The sequence below is a fragment of the Danio rerio genome, chromosome 21 (assembly GCF_049306965.1).
Source record: "Danio rerio strain Tuebingen ecotype United States chromosome 21, GRCz12tu, whole genome shotgun sequence".
Classification (NCBI taxonomy): Eukaryota; Metazoa; Chordata; class Actinopteri; order Cypriniformes; family Danionidae; genus Danio; species Danio rerio.
This window is the reverse complement of record NC_133196.1, coordinates 14,722,407-14,741,342: the sequence shown is the minus strand read 5'-3', so window position 1 is coordinate 14,741,342 and position 18,936 is coordinate 14,722,407. Positions and strand designations below refer to the sequence as shown.

The following is an 18,936-nucleotide window of genomic DNA, read 5'->3' as shown; positions in this document are numbered from 1 at the left end:
GTGTTTTACAGTGTAGTCAATGGTTACAGGTTTTCAGCATTCCTCAAAATATCTTCTTTAGTGTTCAACAGAAGAAAGAAACTCATGAAGGTTTGGAACCACTTAAGGCAAAGTAAATGTAAGTAAATAGTGAGTAAATGTAAATATTAGGGTCTACTATATTTATAACTCCTCCACCTACCTGCAGGTCTGTGATGGACACACGATGTGACTCCACGGTTGGTCTGCGAGGGAGACGTGGAGAAGAGTGAGGAGAAGTGATCGGCGAGTAGGGAAGTGATGGGTAAATATACCGTCCGTTGAGCCCCGGCGACCCACAGGGCGATGAAAGCGTCTGCGAGCGCTCCTGTAGCGACAGCTTCCTATCGGACAGGCTGAGTCTCCCTCTGTGCTCTGGCGGCTCTGGGAAAAGGGCTTCCGGTCGGCCAATCGTATGCGAAAGCAGATCACAGGAGGCCATACGGAAGGGCGGTACGGGACCTGATGACGTAGGCTCCGGTGTTTCGGAACTGTCCATGTCCTCCACCTCCTCCTCCTCTCCGCCCTCCTGCCCTGAGCCTCCGCTGGGCTCGTACTCCGTCACCACGATCATAGACTCCATCTCGGCGGTGCAAGGGCTCAGGCGCACGGATGGGGAAGGGAGCAGAACGCAGCTCCGCAGAAGGTCGGGCAGTGGCTGATTGGGTGGATGTAGCGGGGGACTGGGTGGAGCATGGCTGAGAGCGGCAGGGGGATCAGAAGAGGGCCAGGAGGAGACACAGGGAAACATAGTGTCCTTCCCAAACACCTCTCAACGGCCCCTCCATCAACGCCTGGGAACCAAAACAGAGTTGAGAAATGTTAGGTGTCACGTACGCTGAAAACAAATAACTCATTGGATTTACAACATTTTTCCAATGTAAGTGGTTGCATACAAGGTATATGGGCTAATTCAATTCAAACTAATTCCATTTAGTAATGTTCAATTTAATTTGTTCAGCCTATATACATTGCTTGCAACCACTTACCTTAGAAAAATGTTCTAAATCCCATGATTTTTTTTTAGTGTAGGATTAAGCTTAACGGGCATTGCAATATTTCATTTTTTTGCGATATATATTCCGATATTAAGTATAATTTTTTTAAAGATGAAATGAATAGCTCTAGTTTGAAAGAACAAATATATTTAGGACAAATGTGCATGATAATAGTATGACTTTGTTTTGGAATGCATCTGCATAAAATGTAATAAACCAAATCACAAACAATGACAAATACAGTAAAGCAAAGTTACAATTGAAATAAATGCTTTATGGTTTTTCTGTGACCTTAACAGTATTCAGGCACACAAATCGAATAATTAAATTTAAAACACATGCAAATACTCTTTCTTTTTTTGGTAACTTTATGGGTGAACTTTGCAATTACTCCACAATCGTGTGTTTTCAACTCCTACTCAACTATAACCCTGACTCAACATTGCCAATCCTGCGATATGCATATTGCGATATCGATGTTGAAATGATATATCGAAATCATATATTGTAAAGGGATATAGTTCACTAAACAAATGACAGTTTCCTCTCCTCACCCATATTTTAAGGTGGTTCCAAAATGCACCATATAAATGAGCAATATCACAAGAGTAGCAGTGCGTTTTAGCTGTATAATGGCACTGGTGGGAGGCATGCATCCATGCCTTATGTCCCACCGGTGATGATATACAGCCACACCTCACTGCTACTCGTGTGATATTGCATATATACATAAGTTGATGGTCAAATCATGTGCATAAAAAAAAGAAAATCAAAAACAGAGAGTCTAAAAAACTTTTGTATGAGGAACTACTTTCTTCTGCCGTTCATTCATATCTGCAGCTGGTCAGAACAGCAGAAACTATTGCTACTAAGTAGTAGTATTTGAATGATTCTCTAGTGTAATATCTAAAGTGATGGCAAAACAGGTGATTTTGCTGACATTATAAGATTATGAGGCTGAACAGCTTGAAAAGCCATCAGTCTACTGAGATTTCCCAGAATTTCTGTTGCAATCAGGATATCACAATAATTAACTCCGAAAAAGCTGAAGCAGCGGAATCACTACCAGATTACTGTTGTGTTTGCGATAAGGAAAACTGTTAAACACATGTGGGCATTTCTTCTTTTTTATTTTTATTGAACTAGTCTGTGGTAACGAAACCAACCAAAAAGTAACTCAGGGTTATACAAAGAGTGGCCAACACACAGTACATACATTCCTGATATGTGAGTCCCATCTCACACTCAACACACTGCGATTACTATGGTATAAATACAGCACCGCAAAATACGAGAGAGATCGACTTAGAATGTCACTTACCAGATTTATGATTTGATCAGCTGTAGTTTGTAGTTTTACGCTGAATTTTTTCCCTCTAAGGGCTTATCATGTGGTTTCTGTTGCCGTTTTGTGGATGGACAACGTCAACTGTCTTTGCTCTGCTACAAATCAACTATTCTCTCCTAAAAAAAGACTCAAAAGTACATTATATTGTCCAACAGCTGCAATATTTGTCAAACTGTAGTCATCTGCTTGGGCGGAGTAATACACAAGAGTGAAAAGGCTGTACGAGTTCTGATATTGCAGAATATCGCACGGCTATCAGCCAATCAGATTTAAGAACCAGACAGAACTGTTGTAAAAATATATATTATTAAGATATTAAATAATTTACAAATAACTTTGAACCATTTGAAAGTTTTAAATTATCTGATATGTACTACTGTTAAATAAACATGTATTTATGAATATTATTAATTTTTTGACATTGCTTTTTATAGAGAGCAAATTCTGTCTATTCACAATACACACATTTTTACACTGTGTTTAAGTAGTTCTTGTGAAATTTTTATTATTTAAATATATACCCCACGAGGGGAATATTCTGAAATTACGTTTAGCTTTATGCTGTATGCGCTATGTACACAACATTGGTTGTCTGTGTATAAAGCTGGATTTATATTTGCGCCTGGAGCCGCATCGCACACCTTCGCTGACTGCGCACGCACCTCGCAAAACAGACGAGGTTTTTATACTTGCTGGGTTTGCCATTGTGTTCTACCTTAAAACAACAGGGGGCAGTCAAAAGAAACTGACCGTAAAGTCAGACGGATAAAGAGAGAAGTAGAAAGTTTCCGGAACTACGTTATATCTTTAAGATCATTCAATATTTTTAAACTAATTATTTTTATAAATTATTCTAATGATTATAAGGATTTTTATAACCATTCAAGATTTTTTAAATCAAACTTTGATGCATCACTTGCTTTTGTTCATATCTCGGACAGTTTTACCTAATAAGTTTATTAAAATATTAATGACAATATAACATGGCCTTCTATACAAATATATTTTTTATTCTGATAAGAATAAAAAGTAAAAATTGTACACTTACCAAAAAATACAGATGTTTTTTTTTTTTAGATTTAGCCCACTCCACAATTTACACATTACTGTCTGGCTAGTTTCTGTCCTCTACCTATGCTAAAAAGGCAATAATGGTCCAACATTTTTGACCATCATCACCAATAAAGCCTAGCAAAATCGATATCAGTATATTGTAAACCGATTCAAATATTCCTTTCCAGTTATCTAAGAAACAATTTGTTCCTTATTTATAGTTTTGCTACTATTAATTTGTTTTAAATTCAAAATTTTAATATATACATCAGTGTAAAACCTAAAAATGGTGGACAAACATATTTCTGTAATTGTAAATCTGGGTCTCCACTTTTGCCATGGCCTCTTTTGGCTTTAACAAACTTCTCTCTGTTTTTTTTCATATTTTTTTATAAAAACTGTCCTCCTTTCCTACGGCTGTTGCAATTTCTAGCCAAGAATTATTGATCATCTTGTTATCTCTATGATCACGGATCATAAAGGTGTCTGTGCAGGCGTACCGTTTCAGACAAAATCTCTTCAAAGTGTTTCATATTCAATCAAATTTCATATTCAAATCTCAAAAAAAACCATGCACTCCGCCAGCTAAAATCATGCCACACGCACCCAAAGCGAACCTCCGCAAACACCGCGATGACGTCACATTCGCCGCATGCACTCAATCGAACTAGCGGATGTGTCGAGTATAAACCAGGCTTAACAATGTCAAGTGTGTTGTCCCTGTTTATATAAACAGGCAAAAAAAAAATGCTGTATAACAGAGATAATTACTTTTTAAACACACATTTAAACATAATTTTAATTTCTAATAACTGATGTCTTTTCTATAATGATGATAGCACAGTGTTCAGCTTAAAGGGCAATTTAAAGACTTAACTAGCCAACTGGGCAAGTTAGGTTAATTAGGCAAGTCAATGGACAACAGACAACTGAAAAAAACTAAATTCTTATGGGCGCTAATATTATTGACCTCACTGAAATTTGAAAAGTGGTTTTATTCCAGTCACGCTAAAAGAAATGAGACTTTTTCCATGAAAAAAAAAATGTAATAGGAAATACTGTGAAAATATTATTGCTCTGTTAAACATCATTTGAATAATATTTGGAAAAGAATAAAAATTGCACTTGCAAACCTTTGCCCTACTTATGCTTTAACTCAATTTCAGCACTAGGATTGTCTTCAAGTCAGACAATTGCTATGAAATTATATTTCACCATAAAAAATGGTTTACCTGTACAGATAAATTGACTGAATGAAGCTAATAAGCTTATGAAAATAAGACGCTTCAAACGTTACTCCAGTAAAGCCTGCTTGGAAAAGATTACATATCTCCATTCTGCTAGTCTAAGCCTCCGTTTCTTATACGGCCTTGACTTCCATGCAAAAAAAGCTGTAGTTTCATTGCAAAGCCGGTTTTTCTGAGCACTGGAGAAAGTCTGTGTGTGTGTGGGAGAGGTGTGGGTCTCGCAGAACCAGAGAAATACAAGCAGGTACAATGAAAAAAGACATTCATTACTCGGAGGGGTTGAGAAAGGATAAGTTGTGTGGGCTGCTCCACCCCCTTCACACGGCCTCATTTCTAGCTCTCGCATTCACCGACATTCAACGCCGGCTGCTTGCTTTTTCTTCTCCATCTCTGTTTCTGTTTCGTTTGCTGTCGTTTCTACATCTGCAATCGAATCTCGACTTATGTTTTTGCTGTAATATCATCTCGGGGCCCTGGCCTCCATGCATTCTGCTGTCAAAACACCCACACAGCTTGAAGACACTGTTCTCCCTTCTTCAAGAACCAAAAAAAAAGCATATTTTCACATCTTTAACCCCTCCCGCGTCTATTTCTCAAGTTATTATGGCACTGACATGACACTCATTTTCACCCCTAAACCAGAAAACGCAGATGAGGATTCAAGCCTTCCTAAAAATGACACAATTTCACTTGCATGCTAGAAATAACCTCTCCAGACTGAGAAAAGCACTCTTCATTTGCATTTAAGACAGTCAAAAAATGAAAGAAAGACTACATTCAATTATTTTTGCTGCTTGTTCACACTACTTATTTAAAACGAGCCAAATCAACACAATTCTTAAGTTGGACAACTTATTTGTTTTATGTTCAATCCACTTTAATTTTTTTAAACAATTATGTTAACTTAATCTATTTGTGTTGGGACAACATGAAGGATTTAGGTTATTTTATGCGTTTTTACAAATTTAAGTGGATTGAACATATAATAATTAAGTTGTCGCCAAAAAAACACAAAGAATTGTGTTGATTTGGCTTATTTTAAATGAGTAGTTTGAACAAATAGCAAACTTTTTTTAAGTGTATGTTTCAATCCACCCAATTTTTCAAGCGTATTTTGGAACATCACATCAAAAATGCTTAATGGTAACATCAGATCATTTACCGTCATTTGATTATAAAAATAAATGCGATGGAAAGGCATGTGTTGGTCTTTCTAAAAACGCCTTAGCCAAAAGTCTGTCATCAAAGTGGTATAGTATCATTATCTCTCTGAGCTGTCTTCCAAAAAAATCTGTCTTGCACATCTAAAAGCCACCGCTCCTTCACTCGAGTTTTGTCCTTCGAGTTTTGTCTTCTGAGGCACAAGTAATTTATAAGTCCCACAGTGGTTTCTCCTTCAGCAACAAATTCTATTTTTCTTTTTGATATTTGCATGTTTATCAAAAAGTAATGATTTTGTTCTCTTTGAATCACTGGATGGAAAAAGTGCATCATTCACAAATGATTTATGTGATATTGCAGTTTTGCATAAAAATCTATCTTTCATCTTTGGATGGAAACAGCTATTGAAGCTCAAAAGCATATAATATCATAGAAATTGAGGGTAGATATTTAATTTAGGGCTGCATGATACTGGGAAATATATAACATTTTTTAAATATAAGATTTCACTAGAAAAATTATATACGCTTGTTACATATGAAATACTGTTTCCGGGTCAAAGCAGCTACTCATCTGAACTGAGAAAATATTCATTTATGACCACATTTTAGTCATATTACACATTAAAGTCAATTTTGGATAAAATAAGGAGCTTGCTGCAAACTTGCTTCATCATAGACACCAATATTTTAACAATTTATAAAAAATGTATCACTTCCTGACCATCGGATATTACGGACATATATATTGAGATTGTGATTTTCGAATGTATTACATCGCTCTGTAAATGCTTATTATAACCATTTGTTGAGTCTCCCCATACAGTTTGATATATCGCTAGGACCTGGAAGCCGATTCGCGTGACGTAATACGTAACAAGCAGATTTTTTTTTTAGCTATGTTTTAAAAACATTTATTTATGTAATAATATTAAAATATGTAGGTAAAAATAATTTTAAGATCTAATTATTTATAATTTACACTAAAAACAAAAATTCAGACTGTGTCTGAAATCGCATTTAGTACACTTGACACAATATGTGAGCCGAGTAGTATGTTTGAATTCATAGAATTCGAAAAACAGCACGCGAGAAGCACTCAGATGACCTACTACTACATCCAGTAAGATTCTGAAGTGTGCATCCATTGGGCGCTACACTATTCCATAATGTCACGCGAGAGAATTCATTAATGGGAGTGAAGCAACGTGACTGACGTTGATAGGTCACGTGATCATGACAAACGGCGGACATACAAGCTCCATTCATACTACTTACATATAAACTGAATAGAACAGACTATTCTAAAGGTCATGTTGTAAATTTAAAATGTAGTACCTACTTTAGTAGTAGGCAATTTTGGACGCCTCCTTTAAAACACTATGAATGAGTGAAAACCTCAACAGATATCCGGACTCTGATTGGCTGTTGTCGTTGTCCTCTCATTTGAAATTTGAAATGCAACTGCTTGGGAGGTAAAGATAGCAAGTCCCCATGTGATTGGTCAAGATAAACAACCAATGCATGCAACACGGAAATGCTTGGTATATAAAATACATGTAATTTACCACACAAGCGTGTGATACATATATTGCATATACTATTACAGCGATAACGCTGATTTTGCAATATACTGTATTGTGCAGCCCTAAATTAATTGACACATTTTTATAATCAACAACACCCTAGCAACCACATAGCAACTCACTAGAAACCCTTCAGAACGCAGTTGTCGACTTTTTAGTGCCATCATTCACATAAAAAGAAACAATCTGTCTTATTTTGTTTATTAACCTGTCTCTCTGTCTTCATCCATCACCTACTGTGAGATTCAGCCAGCAACAGAATGAATGATGGATTCTACATGACATAAAATGACAACAAGTGACAACCAGACAACTGAAACAGCACAGAAGATGAAATGTGCATGTAACCCAGGTTACTAGTGGGTAGTATACAGCAATAGAGCAAATAGAAATATGAGGAAAAAACATTGGCAGAATACTCGATTAAATAATATACATTAAAATTATTTACTTATATAAATAATTTATAATAGAGTATTATACAGCATTCAAGGGAATAGTGCTTTAGAATGACATCATCGTGCCTTACACTATAGCAGCAGATCAGCTTTTCAAACAATAACAAATCTCGCTTGTCTGTTAGCTTGTGTTTACCGTTGCTATGGTGATTCAGGGTTCGCAAGGGAAAGCAGAGATGTAAGTTGTTATATTAATAACAGTAATATAACTATTAGATTTACATCTTTTAATGTTTAATGCGTATTAACTGTGAAAATTGACCATTAATAAGATGCTGACATGATTTCAATCATATATTTTTAATGAAGGATTGAGAGAAAAAAGACAAGATTTGTCTCTGAGAGTGAAATCTGCACACGAGTGCCACCTGGAGTTTTCTTGTTTGTTTCGTTTTGATTTTGAATGATTTCCTTGGTGAGTTGTTTTTTTATTATTATTATTATTGTTTTCATTATAACATGATTTAAACTAGTGTCGAAAAATGTGTTTTATTAATTAACCATTTGTTTGGTCTAGTAAAAACTCAAAGTATTATACAGAGTATTATACAAGTGATTGTGTAAAGTTTAAGTGAGAAAAGTTTAAGTAAAATGCTGTCATTTGTAAAAAGAAAATGCCAAATAGGAGAGAGAAATAGGAAAAACACAGAAATTCAGCAGAGAGAAGCATATACAGTACATGGTTATTTACTGTTGCTGTTTATTTAGAAATGTGTTTAGCTGAGATAATGCATACACTGTAAAATGCTAATGGTTTCTTTGGCCTTGTGTTTTCAAGGCCAGGTTTTTTTTTTTTTTTCTTTTCCTTGGTTTTGTTCGTTTGTGCATCTTCTTCTGATTTTTCATCGGTGAGATGTTCTATTGACGTCAGTTGCTGGATGTGATCTGCTCTGGATTCGAATTAATTGAAGTTTGAACTCTTTTCTGGATTTGGATTGTCTCAACTTCCATCGGCGTGTCTAATTGTGGAGTTGGACTGGCGAGCCTCCCATTGAGTGGATTCTTTGGATACACCTGTTGAAAAGATACAAAGTAAAACCTATTCAGCGTCATGGTAGGAGTGTAAATTTACAACACACTCACAAGTGCAACATCCTGGATCTCTGGAACTGAATTTGCAACCTAGTTGTTTTGCAAAAGAATCTTTTTGAAAGTTTATCACCTTTACTGGACTTTTGGAACATTTTGAAATGTTTTAAGTGAATGTTTTATTTTCATTTTTATTTTATTTGTACATTGTTCCTTTAGAGTGTTCATTCGTTGCAATTTTTGAATCTTTATAGAGAGAGGTTAACTGGTTTAAGAAGGGAAATGTTGATTATATGTTAAATAATAATACAATTTTAATATTGTATTATTAACTTACACTTGCAAACCTTTAATATAGTACTGTTATTAGCATATTAATATTATATTATTGTTATGATAGTAACCAAAATATAATATTAGCCTTAACAATAGAAAAAACAGAAAAATAACAATATTAACTTACCTTATTAGTGATATAGCCTGTGAAGAAAGAGAAGTGTTATTAGAGAGTGTAAATAAGATTGAGGTCATAAGATACGTGTGAAAAAAAACCTAGAATTTGTTTTATTTATTTTTATTTTTATTTTTTTTTATATTTCTGTGAACATTTTACAATACAATCTTTTATTATTCTTACCTCTGTGTCCGAGTCCTTCACTGTTGTTGTATCTTCTCTCTCTTTGGAGGAATTTAGACTTCTGAGCATCTGGTCCATTGATTAAAAGCTTATAATACATTTGTGTATCAAGGGTTACATACCAAAAAGTGGCGAGAGCCAGCCAGGAGAGAGATTGCAACAACAGTGTCTAATTACAGTATTCGAGTTCACTATAAATATTACAAATCGGAGAGAACTTTAACGTCATGGATATCATAGAAAAAGAGAATGTAGATATCTCAAAAACAGTGATTGTGGGTGGAATGACACTGACTGAGACAGACTCAGATTTAGAGTCATGGCTTTTAAGATATGGTAGTATTAACCGACATCTTCTCATTGATGACCCTGACTGTGAGTTTCATCGACATGCTATCATAGAGTTTACACATAACTCCGCGATGAAAACATTGATGCCTCTTTTGCCTTTAACTGTAGTTAGTATGTCAAACCCAAGTACCACTTTCATGGTACGTGCTTTAAGCTGCGTTTACCCCCATATTGCTAGTGATAGTGCTACTAATGGATATCTGGAGGAATTGCAAAACATTGCTAGTTTTAGTGGGAAATCGATTGAGGAGGTACTCCAAACAGAGTTACTGAAGATGAAATTTGGCCCTTCTCATGCTGAATCACTACCTGTTTTGGATAAAAATCTTGAATTTCCAAATGCAGCACGTTCTCAAATACTTGATCGTAGCACAGTCAGTTCACCAAATAGACTGCTGTCCCCAGTCATATCACAAAGTGTGATTACTGAACAAACAGTTTTTCCTTCATCTAGAATTTCACCATTTCATGAAGTTGAATCAACAAATTCAAAAAACCTGTCCAAGGAAAGCCTTAACCATAGAAGTACTAAACCCACAGTAACAGTGTCATCCCATCCAGCACTTACCATGGACATAATTGATCCTCCTAGCGTGCAAAAGGTAGTAGTTGAGCACATTGTCCGCACAAATGACACAGCTCATATGCACTATACCTCTTTTCGCCTCCGATCTTTCTCTGGAAAAATTCCTAGACCTGTTAATGAGCCAGATTTTGACACTTGGCGTGCCAGTGTTGATCTCCTACTGACAGATCCGTCTATATCTGACTTAAATCGAGCTAGAAAAATCATAGACAGTCTGCTTCCCCCTGCTGCAGATATTGTTAAACATGTCTCCCCTAACAGTTTACCTGCAGTATATCTGGAATTGCTGGAGTCTGTATATGGCTCTGTAGAAGACGGAGATGAGTTATTAGCCAGATTTATGAATAGCTTCCAAAACAATGGTGAGAAGCCTTCAACTTACCTGCACAGATTACAAGTACTCTTAAGCACAGCTATTCGACGAGGTGGGATATTTGAAGAAGAGAGAAACCGATATCTTCTAAAGCAGTTTTGTCGCGGCTGTTGGGACAGTTCCCTCATTGCTGAACTTCAATTAGAAAGGAGAAAAGCCACTCCTCCTTCATTTGCAGAATTAGTAGTACTTATCCGTACAGAAGAAGATAAAAATGCCTCTAAAGAAGAAAGAATGAGAAAACATTTAGGGCTAAATAAACACTATCCTGCCCCCTCGAAATTCAGACTGTCAGCTCACCAGATATCTGCCCACCAAAGTGAAACGCAGGATGATCAAACTGACACATCTCTCGCAAAGCAAGTGTGTGAACTTCAAGCTCAAGTTGTTGCACTGCAAAAGCCTTCAAGCCAGAAAGAAAAGAAAAAAAATGCAAAACCAGATGAAGTGAGTGAGCTGAGAAATGTTGTCACTGAGTTACAGGCACAGATTACAGCCATGCAAACTACAGCCACTCCAAAAATTAAAAGTGATGTAGAAGCAACTGAAATTGCTGACTTAAAGAAACAGATTGCTGATTTAAAGGTTCAACTGACTGCCCCTGATATGTATAGAAACCGCACCAGAAACTTGCTGCCTGAACCTAGAGCAACAGATTGTTACAGAGCTAGTAAACTACCTGAAAGTAGACCTCGTCCGGGGTATTGTTTTAGATGTGCGAAAGATGGTCATCTTGCCAGCAGCTGTAGTAATGCTCCTGACCCTACTAAAGTTGCTGAGAAAAAACGCAAGTTAAGGGAGCGACAAGCCCAGTGGGATACCCAACAAGTAGCAATCATGAATCCTTTAAACTGAGGACGGTCTCTGTAGAGGGGCATACAGAGACTAAAAGAAATAATAATTGCCCTGAGAAACGTAAACAATTGTTCAACCAAAATGCGTGTGACGCACCCTCTTTGAGAAATTTACCAAGAGGATTAGTGGGAGTGAAGTGTACTGCCCAAATAACTGTTGGTAATAAAAGAGTTTCCTGCCTTCTGGACACAGGGTCCCAAGTAACTACTGTTCCCTGGTCATTTTATCAAGAGAATTTATCAAATTGTCCACTTAAATCATTGGATAACTTGCTGGAAGTGGAAGGGGCAAATGGTCAAACAGTGCCTTATCTTGGATATGTGGAATTGACTCTTAAGTTTCCCAGAGAGTTCCTTGGAACTGAGACAGAAGTGCCCACTTTAGCCCTGGTAGTCCCAGATTCGATGAACACTCCCCAAGTTCTAATTGGCACAAATTCATTAGATGCTCTTTACAGCAACTATGTCCAACAATCTGCTTCCTTTCCTCAATCTAACTTCCATGGTTACCGTGCAGTACAAAAAGTTTTAGAAGCAAGATACAAACAAGCAAGTGCTGATGTAGTGGGCTGTATCAAATTCAAGGGACATGTTCCAGAGGTAGTACCTGCAGGATGTACAGTGGTTCTTGATGGACATGTTCTAGTTAATTGTCCTCATGTAGGGAAATGTGTAGCTCTAGAGTCACCAACTTCACCCGCTTTACCTGGTGGTTTGCTAGTTACCAGCTGTTTGCATTCCTTACCCAGCAAAAGGCATCAACAGTTACCAGTTGTGTTACGGAATGAAACTCAGACCGACATTACCATCTACCCCAGAACTATAATTGCTGAAATGCGGGCAGTCCAAGAAGTAATAAAGAGTGGGCAAGTGAATTCCAGCACTGTGAATAAAGAACTTTCTGCTTGTTCCAATCTCAAATTCGACTTTGAAAATTCCCCATTGACACCTGAATGGAAGAAACGAATAATGAATCAATTAAATTCCATGCCTGAAGTCTTCGCCTTGCATGACTTAGATTATGGACATACAAACAAAGTCACTCACCGAATAAAGCTTAATGATGAGACTCCTTTCAAACACAGACCTCGACCCATACATCCTCAGGACATTGATGCAGTACGAAAACATTTGCAAGACTTGTTAGCAGCTGGAATTATCCGAGAGTCAGAATCCCCCTTTGCCTCCCCCATAGTAGTTGTAAGAAAGAAAGACAATTCTGTACGTCTTTGCATTGACTTCAGAAAGCTAAACTCACAAACCATTAAAGATGCCTATGCCCTGCCAAATCTGGAAGAGGTCTTTTCAGCACTAACTGGTTCGAAATGGTTCTCTGTCCTTGACTTAAAATCAGGATATTATCAGATTGAGATGGAGGAAGCTGACAAAAGTAAAACTGCCTTTGTGTGTCCCTTGGGGTTCTGGGAGTTCAATAGGATGCCCCAAGGCATTACCAATGCCCCAAGTACGTTTCAAAGGCTGATGGAAAGATGCATGGGTGACTTGAATAGAAAAGAGGTGTTGGTCTTCATCGATGATCTGATCATTTTCTCTGAAAGTTTAGAAGAGCATGAATCAAGGCTGATGCACGTTTTGAAAAGGCTCAAAGAATATGGACTGAAGCTATCGCCTGAAAAGTGCAAGTTTTTCCAGACTTCTGTTCGATACCTTGGTCATATTGTATCAGAAAATGGAGTGGAGACTGATCCAGTGAAAATTGAGGCCCTAAAAACCTGGCCAAGACCAAGAAATCTCAAAGAATTAAGATCTTTTCTGGGATTTTCTGGATACTATAGGAGGTTCATTCAGGATTATTCCAAGATAATCAAACCCCTTAATGACCTCACAGTAGGGTATCCACCTCTTCAAAAACGTCACCTACAAGAGAACAAGAATAAGCAATATCTGGACCCCAAAAAGGAATTCGGAGACAGATGGAATCAGCCCTGTCAACAGGCCTTTGACATGATTATTGAGAAACTCACCTCTGCACCTGTTCTGGGATTTGCAGACCCAAAGCTTCCTTATGTTCTGCATACTGACGCCAGTACCACTGGGCTCGGGGCAGCCTTATACCAGAAACAAGAGGGACAAATGCGGGTCATTGCTTTTGCAAGCAGAGGGTTGACAAGAAGTGAAAGCCGGTATCCAGCTCACAAGCTAGAATTTCTAGCTCTTAAATGGGCAGTCACATCTAAATTCAGTGACTATTTGTATGGAACAGAATTTGTGGTCGTAACTGATAGCAACCCTTTAACTTACATTCTGACATCTGCAAAGCTTGATGCTACCAGTTATCGCTGGTTGTCAAGTCTGTCCACTTACAATTTCAAGCTCCAGTATAGGGCTGGAAGTCAAAACTGTGATGCAGATGGCCTTTCAAGACGACCACATGGTGAGCTTTTAGATGACCCTGTATCCCAGAAAGAGAGAGAGAGAATTAAACAGTTTACCCTTCATCATTTAGATGAATTTGGAGTTGAAGATTCTCTTATCCTCCCAGAGGCCATAAAAGCCATCTGTGATCGACATCAGATTGGAAATTCCTCACATAAATGCAAATTTTCCAACCCTTCCATTGCCCTTGTTGAGTCCTTAGCCCTGCATGCAGATGTATTACCAAATGCGTTTGAACAAGAAAATGAGCATGGTCTTCCAGTCATTCCTTACCTGTCTAACGAGGAGTTAAAGAGACAGCAGAGAATGGATCCTGATCTCAAATTCATTATCGATTGTTTACAGCGGAATGAAAAACCTTCTAGTTCAAAAGACCAGTCGCTTGCTGTTACTCTGTGGATAAGGGAATGGAACAGATTAGAATTAAGGGATGGATTGCTTTATAGGAAGAAGCAAGATCAGGAAAGCACTCACTATCAATTAGCCTTACCTGTAGCTTTACGTGGAACAGTGTTGAAGAGTCTCCATAATGATATGGGACACATGGGCATGGAGAGGACACTTGACCTTGTCAGAACCAGATTCTTTTGGCCAAAAATGTCATCATCTGTGGAAGAGAAAATTAAGACATGTGAGAGATGTGTACGTAGAAAAGCGTTTCCTGAAAAAGCAGCTGAAATGATGAACATCAAGACTACCAGACCATTGGAGTTGGTCTGTATGGACTTCTTGTCTTTAGAGCCAGATCAGAGTAACACCAAAGATATATTAGTTATTACAGATCACTTCACCAAATATGCGGTGGCTGTGCCTACCAGAAACCAGAAGGCACAGACTGTGGCTAGATGTTTATGGGAAAACTTTCTAGTACATTATGGATTTCCGGAAAGACTGCACAGTGATCAAGGACGAGATTTTGAGTCAAGCCTCATCAAAGAGCTATGTCTCGTCGCAGGTATACACAAAGTGAGAACTACTCCTTACCACCCAAGAGGAAATCCAGTGGAGAGATTCAATAGGACCCTTCTCCAAATGTTGGGTACTCTTGAAAACAAAAAGAAGTCATGCTGGAAGGAGTTTGTCAAGCCTTTGGTGCATGCCTACAATTGCACTCGAAATGATGTAACAGGATACACTCCCTATGAACTTATGTTTGGTAGACAGCCCAGGCTGCCAGTCGACCTAGCCTTTGGGTTACCTGTGGATCGTTCTACCAAATCCCACTCTCAGTATGTAAAAGATCTGAAAGAAGGTTTAAGAGAGAGCTATGAAATTGCCATCAAAAACTCTGCAAAAGTAGCCCAACGTAACAAGCGCAGATTTGACAAACATGTGGTTGTTTCTACTCTTGACGTGGGAGATAAAGTCCTTGTGCGAAATTTGAGGCTAAGAGGCAAGAACAAACTGGCAGACAAATGGGAACCAGATGTCTATGTAGTTATCCGTAAAGCTGGAGATCTCCCAGTATATGTAGTCCAGCCTGACGGAAAGACCGGTCCAGTTCGAACTTTACACAGAGACTTACTTCGACCTTGTGGATATTTGTCTGAAAATGAAATTGAAGAAATGAGTCCTCCAAATGTTCAACGTAAGCCCAGAACTAGGTCTAGCTCTGCTCTAGAATATGCTCCCAAAGAACATCAAATGAGTGATCAGTCAGAATCTGAGGATGACTCTCTATATATTAGAAATGCAGGACGCCAGTTGGAATCCATTACAACGACTGTGTTACCTTCATCACAAAGTCCAGTGCTTGTAAGGAACTTACCTGGCATAGAGCCCATTGAACCACTCCCTGTCGTGGTGAACCCTGAAAAAGAAACCTTACCTGATTCCAGACTAGAAGAAGACTTAACAGAAAATCAAAGAGATGATGTCAATGAGAATTTCTTACCTGTGCTGAACCCTGCTGATATTGACCCCAAAGAAATTGAACCTGAAAGAAGTGGAAATAGTGTTGAAGGACAGATCCATAGAAGGGCGCTTGAATTAGATCCTGTTGATGTATCCCATTCTAATGATCAAAATCCACATGTCAAAAATGTTTCAAGTAACCAGCCAATAGTGGATGAAGACCTAGATACAAGTGGCCCTAGACGCTCAAAAAGGCAATGTAGACCTCCTAATAAGCTTGAATATCATAAACTAGGAAATCCCTTGACACTAGTCATTCAGTCCTTACTACAAGGTCTGAGTTCTGCCTTTACCACATCGTTAGAAGAACCCATACTCACTAGAGATCAGCCCTTTGTTGTGCCAGACCCTTTTCCAATTGCAGTGACAACCCAACCCCGTACATGCCCGAGGACGTGCCTGAATTCAGGGGGGGAATGTGTAACCCAGGTTACTAGTGGGTAGTATACAGCAATAGAGCAAATAGAAATATGAGGAAAAAACATTGGCAGAATACTCGATTAAATAATATACATTAAAATTATTTACTTATATAAATAATTTATAATAGAGTATTATACAGCATTCAAGGGAATAGTGCTTTAGAATGACATCATCGTGCCTTACACTATAGCAGCAGATCAGCTTTCCAAACAATAACAAATCTCGCTTGTCTGTTAGCTTGTGTTTACCGTTGCTATGGTGATTCAGGGTTCGCAAGGGAAAGCAGAGATGTAAGTTGTTATATTAATAACAGTAATATAACTATTAGATTTACATCTTTTAATGTTTAATGCGTATTAACTGTGAAAATTGACCATTAATAAGATGCTGACATGATTTCAATCATATATTTTTAATGAAGGATTGAGAGAAAAAAGACAAGATTTGTCTCTGAGAGTGAAATCTGCACACGAGTGCCACCTGGAGTTTTCTTGTTTGTTTCGTTTTGATTTTGAATGATTTCCTTGGTGAGTTGTTTTTTTATTATTATTATTATTGTTTTCATTATAACATGATTTAAACTAGTGTCGAAAAATGTGTTTTATTAATTAACCATTTGTTTGGTCTAGTACAAACTCAAAGTATTATACAGAGTATTATACAAGTGATTGTGTAAAGTTTAAGTGAGAAAAGTTTAAGTAAAATGCTGTCATTTGTAAAAAGAAAATGCCAAATAGGAGAGAGAAATAGGAAAAACACAGAAATTCAGCAGAGAGAAGCATATACAGTACATGGTTATTTACTGTTGCTGTTTATTTAGAAATGTGTTTAGCTGAGATAATGCATACACTGTAAAATGCTAATGGTTTCTTTGGCCTTGTGTTTTCAAGGCCAGGTTTTTTTTTTTTTTTCTTTTCCTTGGTTTTGTTCGTTTGTGCATCTTCTTCTGATTTTTCATCGGTGAGATGTTCTATTGACGTCAGTTGCTGGATGTGATCTGCTCTGGATTCGAATTAATTGAAGTTTGAACTCTTTTCTGGATTTGGATTGTCTCAACTTCCATCGGCGTGTCTAATTGTGGAGTTGGACTGGCGAGCCTCCCATTGAGTGGATTCTTTGGATACACCTGTTGAAAAGATACAAAGTAAAACCTATTCAGCGTCATGGTAGGAGTGTAAATTTACAACACACTCACAAGTGCAACATCCTGGATCTCTGGAACTGAATTTGCAACCTAGTTGTTTTGCAAAAGAATCTTTTTGAAAGTTTATCACCTTTACTGGACTTTTGGAACATTTTGAAATGTTTTAAGTGAATGTTTTATTTTCATTTTTATTTTATTTGTACATTGTTCCTTTAGAGTGTTCATTCGTTGCAATTTTTGAATCTTTATAGAGAGAGGTTAACTGGTTTAAGAAGGGAAATGTTGATTATATGTTAAATAATAATACAATTTTAATATTGTATTATTAACTTACACTTGCAAACCTTTAATATAGTACTGTTATTAGCATATTAATATTATATTATTGTTATGATAGTAACCAAAATATAATATTAGCCTTAACAATAGAAAAAACAGAAAAATAACAATATTAACTTACCTTATTAGTGATATAGCCTGTGAAGAAAGAGAAGTGTTATTAGAGAGTGTAAATAAGATTGAGGTCATAAGATACGTGTGAAAAAAAACCTAGAATTTGTTTTATTTATTTTTATTTTTATTTTTTTTTATATTTCTGTGAACATTTTACAATACAATCTTTTATTATTCTTACCTCTGTGTCCGAGTCCTTCACTGTTGTTGTATCTTCTCTCTCTTTGGAGGAATTTAGACTTCTGAGCATCTGGTCCATTGATTAAAAGCTTATAATACATTTGTGTATCAAGGGTTACATGCAGCATTCTGCGTTATAGACATTTAAAAAAACAGCAGTCGAACAGACAAGCTAATTATTAAACTTGTGTTTTAATATAATGAATAAAATTACCTTCGATTTTTTGTTTTTTTAGCTGCTCAATTGGTGAGTTATATATTTAAAAATGGTAATATTATTCAAACACGACAAAATATATATTTGCTGAGTTATTAAAATACAGAATAATTTATATTGTAATAAATAAATTTTAAAAGGGCCATGAAATCTCCCTGTCTCTGCAGGGTATTTTCACACTGTTTAAAAAAAAGCCAGGCAAGTGGGTGAGTCCAGCTTTGTTTAGGTGTGAGTGTCGAGTCGCCAAAGAGGGAATGGTTTGCATGAAAAGAGGAGTTTCAGTTCGAGCACACGCTGATTTTCACAGAGGCAAAACAACACAGATGCAGGGGAGAAAGACAGTCACTACGTTTACATGGACATCAGTAATAGAATTATTCGCCAAATTCTTAATTTGTCCACTATAACTGCAGTTTGGCACTTTCAATTTCATTCAGTTACATTTCATGCATGCCCCCCGTCAGGCACATGCACACATAGGGCTCAACCTGTGCAGTGCACATGCCCTTT

The 18,936-nt window shown here is 37.2% G+C and overlaps 1 protein-coding gene and 1 long non-coding RNA gene across 3 annotated transcripts in view; one reads left to right on the top strand and one right to left on the bottom strand.

The window, feature by feature from the left end:
• The window catches only part of camkk2 (calcium/calmodulin-dependent protein kinase kinase 2), a 74,561-nt gene that overhangs the window by 40,777 nt on the left and 14,848 nt on the right, over window positions 1-18,936 (bottom strand). For both annotated transcript variants that reach the window (XM_073935072.1, XM_073935071.1), the window contains exon 2: window positions 182-812. In XM_073935072.1, the coding sequence (XP_073791173.1) occupies window positions 182-769 (588 nt within the window). In that variant the 5' untranslated portion in view covers window positions 770-812. The remainder of the gene's footprint in view (window positions 1-181; window positions 813-18,936) is intronic.
• LOC141379819 (uncharacterized) lies at window positions 16,581-18,210 on the top strand. The gene is made up of 3 exons (XR_012396657.1): window positions 16,581-16,722; window positions 16,854-16,959; window positions 17,323-18,210. It is a non-coding gene; the product is annotated as an uncharacterized lncRNA (long non-coding RNA).